This window comes from Micropterus dolomieu, linkage group LG08 (assembly GCF_021292245.1).
Source record: "Micropterus dolomieu isolate WLL.071019.BEF.003 ecotype Adirondacks linkage group LG08, ASM2129224v1, whole genome shotgun sequence".
Lineage (NCBI taxonomy): Eukaryota > Metazoa > Chordata > Actinopteri > Centrarchiformes > Centrarchidae > Micropterus > Micropterus dolomieu.
The window spans coordinates 31,184,659-31,193,015 of NC_060157.1; the positions used below are offsets into that span (position 1 = coordinate 31,184,659).

Consider the following 8,357-nt stretch of genomic DNA (forward strand, 5'->3'; position numbering starts at 1 on the left):
CCTAAAAATATAATCCGAGCAAATTCAATAGGGACCTCACACGGTCGTGCTCGGGCCCTAAAAAATATATAATCCGAGCAAATTCAATAGGGACCTCACACGGTCGTGCTCGGGCCCAAAATATAATCCGAGCAAATTCAATAGGGACCTCACACGGTCGTGCTCGGGCCCTAAAAATATAATCCGAGCAAATTCAATAGGGACCTCACACGGTCGTGCTCGGGCCCTAAAAATATAATCCGAGCAAATTCAATAGGGACCTCACACGGTCGTGCTCGGGCCCTAAAAAATATATAATCCGAGCAAATTCAATAGGGACCTCACACGGTCGTGCTCGGGCCCTAAATATAATCCGAGCAAATTCAATAGGGACCTCACACGGTCGTGCTCGGGCCCTAAATATACCATACTATACAATTCTCATCCTCTCTTACCAAACCTATTACATTTGTATTCTTATATAAATAAATTAATTAATTGAAAAGGTAGGCAAATCATCAGTATTTGGTACATTTTTCTCCCTCACATGGTCCTCGAATGACAAACAAACAGTGAAGGACATGATTCATGGTTCAGCTGTGTGTTCGTTCATGATGTGTGTCTTCACAGACTAAATTCCCTGACTTCATATATTTTCTCTCCATGTTCACCATCTCTCCCCACAGTCCCGCTGACAGCACCTGAGATCCAGGCAGGTCAAACTCTGTTTGGCAGCTCTTCTGGTTACTCCATTCTGGAGTTTATTGGTGAAGGCTGCTTTGGTAAAGTAGCCAAGTGCCAGAATCTGGCAACAAACGAGAGAGTTGCTGTTAAGATCCTCAAGAGTGACACCGATTTTATCCAGGACACTGAGAAAGAGGTAGATGTTGGACTCTTTTTGAGTCGTAAGACTCCCTTGCTTAGATGTTGTCTGCTGGATCAGTGTATGTTAACTTATGACATGTCCTTTCTCCCCAGGTGTCCATGTTAGAAATCATCAGTGTCCTGAATCCAGACCACATTAACGTGGTGAAGTTCTTTGAGCGGTTTGAACACATGGGACAGACCTGTCTAGCATTTGAGATGCTGGACAGGAATCTCTATGAGCTGCTCCAAGAACGAGACTGGAAACCACTGTCTCTGAAAGAGATCCGACCGATCTCAAAACAGGTGTGTATTATTTTGATATGGAACCAATAGACCTAATAAACAGCAGCACATGGGAAGCTAAATCCCAAATGTGCCCTTCTTGTTTTGTCCTTGCAGCTGTTGGTGGCCTTAGATGCCCTGAAGAGTCTCGGTATCCTGCATACAGATATCAAACCAGAAAACATTTTGTTTGTCAACAAGCAGGCCCAGCCTATGAGGGTAAAATTAATAGACTTTGGCGAAGCTATTCCAGCCACCAAAGTCCAGCCCGGGATGGACCTTCAGCCGGTCGGATACAGGTGGGTTCATCCTGCACATCTGTTTACGGAGCTTTTGTCGTTCTCCTTTTTTTTTGAAAACTGAATCAAGTTCCATAAAATAGGCATCATTTACAAGATTTAGATTTTATACAGATAAAAGAACATAAGAGAAGAAAAGGGTTAAATCAGAATCAGAATGAGCTTTATGCCAAGTAATATTTTACACATACGAGGAATTTGGTGATAAACGTAGACAAACATACAGTTGACATAAATAAATGTAGAAATATATAAATATGGAATAGACAATGCAAGTTATATAAGAATAATAAAAAGAATACAGAAAAATAATGCAACTATTTGCAGAGAAAGAACAACATCGCAGATATTTACATGTTCATTATTCTGGGTTTGTGTTGTGCAGACGTAACGAATCGCAACGCAACAGAAGAGAGTATTGTGTACATAAATATATAAATTGACAATATAAAAATATACAACAACAAAGATTAACAATTAACAACAAAAATGTGCTATGTGCCATGTTTGTGCATGATATCAAATGAAATAGTATTTACATGTGCAGAGACATCTGTATTATTTGCAAGGGGGTAGTGTCAGTGGGGGACCTGGGCCTTGTTGATGAGGCTAGCTGCAGACAGGAAGAAACTGTTTTTGTGGCGAGAGGTTTTGGTCCTGATGGACTGCAGTGTCTTGCCAGAGGTGAGAGTCTGAAACAGTTTCTGACCGGGATGGGAGGGGTCATCTTTCCTACTCGCCTCAGAGTCCTGGAGGCGTACAGGTCCTAAAGTGATAGAAGATTGCAGCCAATCACCTTCTCCGCAGAGTGAATGATACGCTGCAGCCTGCCCTAGTACCTGGCAGTGGCAGCAGCATACCAGATGGTGATGGAGGAGGTGAGAACGGACTCAATGATGGCGGTGTAGAAGTGCATCATCATTGTCTTTGCCAGGCTGAACTTCTTCAGCTACCACAAGAAGTACATCGTCTGCTGGGCCTTCTTGGTGAGGGAGGTGATGTGTTGACTTGGGAGTCACACAGGATGATGTCGGAGGCTGGGGCTGTGCTCTTTCTAAAATCCACGACCATCTCCACTGTCTTCAGTGCGTTGAGCTCCAGACTGTTCTGGCTACACCAGGTCACCAGATGAATCTTCCACCTGTAGGCGGACTCATCCCCATCAGACATGAGCCCAATGAGGGTGGTGTCGTGCAAACTTCAGGAGCTTGATAGACTGGTGACTGGAGGTGCAGCTGTTGGTGTACAGGGAGAAGAGAAGGGGGGAAAGAATGCAGCCTTGAGGGGAACCGGTGCTGATGGTCCTGGAATCAGAGACATGTTTTCCCAGCTTCATGTGCTGCTTCCTGTCCGTCAGGAAGTCAGTGATCCACCTGCAGATGGAGTCAGGCACTTTCAGCTGAGAGAGCTTGTCCTGCATCAGATGATGGTGTTGAAAGCAGAGCTGAAATCCACAAACGGGATCCTGGCGTAGGTTCCTGGGGAGTCCAGGTGCTGGAGGATGTAGTGAAGGGCCATGTTTGCTGCATCATCTACAGATGTTGGCTCTGTAGGCAAACTGTAGGGGATCCAGGATGTGATGGATTTAAGGTGGGACAACACGAGGTGTTCAAAGGACATCATTACCACTAAAGTCAGGGCGACGGGTCTGTAGTCATTTAGTCCTGTGGTCCTTGGTTTTTTGACGCCCTTTAATAAAGCCATTCTGTTCTTCAGAAATAATAATAGGTAAAAAAAATTTAGCCAGTACCTTTACATCAACATTTAGAAAGGACAGAGGTCTCTAAGAGCACAGGAGGTGGGAACCTTATCAGGCTTTAAGAGAAGAGATGCTTGAGTGAGTGTGGGAGGTAGCAAACCATTTTCCAAGGATTCATTATACATCTGCAAAAGTAAAGGTGCCAATTTATCACAGAATTTCTTTAAAAAAAAACCTACAGTAAATCCATCTGGACCAGGGGCTTTATTTGACTGCATTGCTTTGGTAGAAAGCAGTAATTCTTCCAGGGAAAGAGGAGCATCCAAATCTTTCAGATGTGATCTAGTGATCTTTCCCGCGATCAATAGATCAATAGTAGGATTTTAATTTTATCTGTTGGAAAATCTGATTTGTAGTATGATGTATTAATTTCCATAGGTTCTGTGACAGTTATACTAGAATAATTGAGTGGATTGCCGTTTTAATTGGTGTGCCAATAACTGATTTGCTTTATCGCCGTGCTCATAAATAGTACCACGAGTTAGTAATTGCAAATTCTCCGCGCTTTTGGATGAAATTAGATCGAACTTTGTCTGGAGATCAAGACACAAGGGTTAGATGCACACACAAGGTTCAAGGCTACTAATAGCTGACAAAACAGCCTGTCATTGTGTTTTTTATTGGAGTAGGAAGAGTATGAGATAATCTGTCCCCTGAGAAATGCTTTCAGTGACTTCCAAAGCAGTGAATATGATGTAGCCTCATTCTGATTAAAAGAGCCAACATTAAGGAATTAAGTCTCCAAAGCGGTGGTTATATTTATGTATGGATAGTTGGACATCGAAAAATAATGGAGCATGATCAAAAACTAGAATGGCTGAATAATCAGTGGAAACAACACAATGATTCATAGGCTACTATTATCTATAAAAAAGTAATCAATTCTTGAGTACAACTGATGTACCTGGAAGAAAAATTAAAACCTTTTGACTGAGGGATAACACAGTGCCTACAAGGGTCAACCAAACCACTCTGATGATTGGGACCTAGTGCAGGGACTAGATTGGTCCAACACTGGGTCGAACACACAACTCAGATCACCTCCAAAAATTAACAAATGCGTGAAACGGCCTCGCACTGGCCACAGGAGATCGCTGTTGGCATGATCCTGTTTAAATCAATCTAAAATTGAAACCGTAATAACTAGAGCATTCATTCTTTTTGCAGTAGAAAGCTAAGGCCTCTGTCATTCGCGCTTGGCAGATGAGTGCCGCCAAAGGAGCAGCTAAGCAGGTCAATATGAATATACAAAAAGATTGAGAAAAACACAAAGATTCAGTAGTTTAGCATAGTTAGCATATTTTAGTATAATTTAGTTAATAGTTAACACAGAAGACTTAACTATAACATGCTGTAGTAGTAGTAGTAGTTGCAGGAATTATGGACAGGGGTACAACATTTTTCAATTGTAATTTCAAAGAAGTTCTTGTTCATTAGCCTTATTGTGACCTAGATGGAGGAATTTGCTAATTCAGTGTTGTAGACTCAACCAGGCCATGCGTGCAAAAATATTTAATTACTCAATATGACTATAAAGCACAAAAGGTCAATACAGTTTTTTAAATCTATCAAATTAGACTGTGACAGTGATGTCCCTCCTTTTAACTTAAAACAAGACAAGAAGAGAAAAAAATGCCCTTCAGTGCTTGAATGATTAGAGAAAAGTAAAATCAAACATTGAAGAAATGACTGCAAAGCATTAAATCATAAAATCGAATTATGTGTGAACAAATAAACGTCATCTATCAAATTCAGTCTTGAGGACTACATTAATCAAAGTATTGGTCAAATATATGTACAAAACTGAAATACTGTAAAGAGTATATGGCTGTGTCAGCTGAAATTATGATAATAACAATATAAACAGAGATTTACCACATGCATAGCTTATTGTATTGCAACTGTATTTGTTATATTTCAAATATAATAGAATATAATGCAGTGAAGCTCTCAGGCACTCTGTGTTGCTTTTAGATATGTTTCTCCTATAGATAAACCTTTACAAGGTTACAAGGTAGGTTATTTGTCATTATACAACATAAGGTTGTTGTAGAACAAAACAAAACGTAACAGATTAATATACTAATATTTGAATACATAAATGTGTTAAATGTGTATTCAAATATTTTCTCATGTAATATCATCTGAGTCAGTACACATGTATGATTTAGTCTTTCCTCCTCTTTTGTCCTTGCCCTTGTTTGGGGAAGTAACCTCTTTAAATATGACCTTTTCTCTCCCCCAATTAGAAACTCTGACTTTAATAGCTTCTGTGTTTCAGCAGCTTTTCAGCTCATTATCAAAACATTCTGCTCATTCAGAATCTCTCTCACATAGGGAGAAATTCAGTTTGATCGAAAATCTGCAGCAGCCCCTAAAAACACGTCCTACTCCATTGGTTGCTCAGCAGTGCTCCCCATTTTTCTTAACATCCATGTCGTTCTCTTGGTTCTCAAAGCTTGCCAACAGATTTCTCATCTTTGGCTCTTGTCTTCCATCCTCAGGGCTCCAGAAATTGCCCTAGGCCTGCCCTTCACAGAGGCTATAGATGTTTGGGGAGTTGGCTGCATCCTGGCCTTCCTCTACCTTGCTGAAAACCTCTTCCCTGTCGACTGTGACTATCAGATGGTAGGTCAGCTTCCTCAGACAAATATTCAGAACCAAGTAAAGACTTTATGCAGAATGATGTGATTCTGTATATTTTGTTTGCAGATGAAGTGCATGGTTGAGGTTCTGGGTCAGCCAGAGGACCACCTGCTCTGTGCTGGCAAATATACCCAGTACTTCTTCAGTGAGGAGGAGGCTGCTGAAGGTCCAACTTGGAGGCTTATGGTAGCAACCATTTTCTTCTTTGTTTGAGTTGGATAAATCATTTTTCATAATCCTTTAAAATGGTTCTCATATATAGGCTATTTTGTTCCTTTAGACGCCTGAAGAATATACAGCTGCCAACAGCGTGAAACCAGAGGAGCGTAACAGCTTCATTGACCTGCCCAGCTCTCTGGATGACCTGGTGAATGTAGGTGCTCTGTACTGTGTTTTATGAGTGACGACTGGATCAGTACTAGTTATTCATATGTCTCTCAGATGTAGGAGGCGGCTGGATCAATTGACATGAATTTGTTTCCAAATCCAGATCTATCCTGAATGGGATGCTGCTGAATTTGAGGACAGGAGGGCTTTTGTGGACCTCATGAAACGGCTGATGCATCTTGACGGGGATCAGAGAATCTCTCCCCATCAAGCTCTGGAGCACCCGTTCGTCACAATGTCCCACCTGATCGAGCACTCTGACAGCACAGCCTAGTAAGTGATCGTGTGTCTGTTCACACTGGTAGTAGACAACACATCATGTTGGATTGACTGATGGCTTTTATGACTGACTGGTTGATTTACTAATTGATTGTCAAACTTTATCCAGTCTAACCGCCTCCCAAACAATGATGGATGTCTGCCCAATAGAGGACTCAGCAGACAGGGTTAACACCCCTGCAGCTTCCAAAACTGACAGAGAGTCAGCTGCTGGGTTCTGCGTCAGAGGTCTACTCTCTGCTTCCAGTGACAATGCTCCTCCCACCAGGTCATTTGATGGAACCAAAGCCACTGTCTCCTATGACGATGGTCCCACCACAGGGTCATCTGATGGAGTTCCAGTCAATTACTCCTATGACGAAGATCCAGCTGCCTGGTCTTCTGAAGGAGGACTACCTCCCTGCTCCTATGAATATCCAGCTGCCTGGTCTTCTGAAGGAGGACTACCTCCCTGCTCCTATGAAGATCCAGCTGCCTGGTCTTTTGATGGAGTACTGCTTCCCTACTCCTATGAATATCCAGCTGCCTGGTCTTCTGATGGAGTACCTCCTTGCTCCTATGAAGATCCAGCTGCCTGGTCTTCTGATGGAGGACTACCTCCCTGCTTCTATGAAAATCCAGCTGCCTGGTCTTCTGATGGAGTACTGCCTCCCTACTCCTATGAAGATCCAGCTGCCTTGTCTTATGATGGAGGACTGCCTCCTTGCTCCTATGAAGATCCTACTGCCTGGTCTTCTGATGGAGGACTGCCTCCCTACTCCTATGAAGATCCGGCTGCCTTGTCTTATGATGGAGGACTGCCTCTTTGCTCCTATAAAGATCCTACTGCCTGGTCTTCTGAAGGAGGACTACCTCCCCACTCCTATGAAGATCTTGTTGCCTGGTCTTCTGATGGAGGACTGCCTATCTACTCCTATGAAGATCCAGCTGCCCGGTCTTTTAATGAAGAACTTTCTCCCTGCTCCTATGAAGATCCAGCTGCCTGGTTTTCTGATGGAGTACTGCCTCCCTACTCCTATGAATATTCAGCTGCCTGGTTTTCTGATGGAGTACCTCCTTGCTCCTATGAAGATCCAGCTGCCTGGTCTTCTGATGGAGGACTACCTCCCTGCTTCTATGAAAATCCAGCTGCCTGGTCTTCTGATGGAGTACTGCCTCCCTACTCCTATGAAGATCCAGCTGCCTTGTCTTATGATGGAGGACTGCCTCCTTGCTCCTATGAAGATCCTACTGCCTTGTCTTATGATGGAGTACTGCCTCCCTACTCCTATGAATATCCAGCTGCCTGGTTTTCTGAAGGACTACCTCCTTGCTCCTATGAAGATCCAGCTGCCTGGTCTTCTGATGGAGTACTGCCTCCCTACTCCTATGAAGATCCAGCTGCCTTGTCTTCTGATGGAGGACTGCCTCCCTGCTCCTATGAAGATCCAGCTGTCTGGTTTTCTGAAGGAGGACTACCTCCTTGCTCCTATAAAGATCCTACTGAATGGTCTTCTGAAGGAGGACTACCTCCCTGCTCCTATGAAGATCTTGTTGCCTGGTCTTCTGATGGAGTACTGCCTCTCTACTCCTATGAAGATCCAGCTGCCCGGTCTTTTAATGAAGAACTTTCTCCCTGCTCCTATGAAGATCCAGCTGCCTGGTTTTCTGATGGAGTACTGCCTCCCTACTCCTATGAATATTCAGCTGCCTGGTCTTCTGATGGAGTACCTCCTTGCTCCTATGAAGATCCAGCTGCCTGGTCTTCTGATGGAGGACTTTCTCCCTGCTTCTATGAAAATCCAGCTGCCTGGTCTTCTGATGGAGTACTGCCTCCCTACTCCTATGAAGATCCAGCTGCCTTGTCTTATGATGGAGGA

The 8,357-nt window shown here is 43.2% G+C and overlaps 1 protein-coding gene across 1 annotated transcript in view; it reads left to right on the plus strand.

Moving 5' to 3' along the window:
- The window catches only part of LOC123975017 (paternally-expressed gene 3 protein-like), a 9,512-nt gene that overhangs the window by 781 nt on the left and 374 nt on the right, over positions 1 to 8,357 (plus strand). Inside the window, exons 2-9 of the mRNA XM_046056107.1 lie at positions 666 to 859; positions 958 to 1,149; positions 1,246 to 1,427; positions 5,691 to 5,814; positions 5,899 to 6,018; positions 6,113 to 6,205; positions 6,323 to 6,492; positions 6,608 to 8,333. Of these exons, the coding sequence (XP_045912063.1) occupies positions 666 to 859; positions 958 to 1,149; positions 1,246 to 1,427; positions 5,691 to 5,814; positions 5,899 to 6,018; positions 6,113 to 6,205; positions 6,323 to 6,492; positions 6,608 to 8,333 (2,801 nt within the window). The remainder of the gene's footprint in view (positions 1 to 665; positions 860 to 957; positions 1,150 to 1,245; positions 1,428 to 5,690; positions 5,815 to 5,898; positions 6,019 to 6,112; positions 6,206 to 6,322; positions 6,493 to 6,607; positions 8,334 to 8,357) is intronic.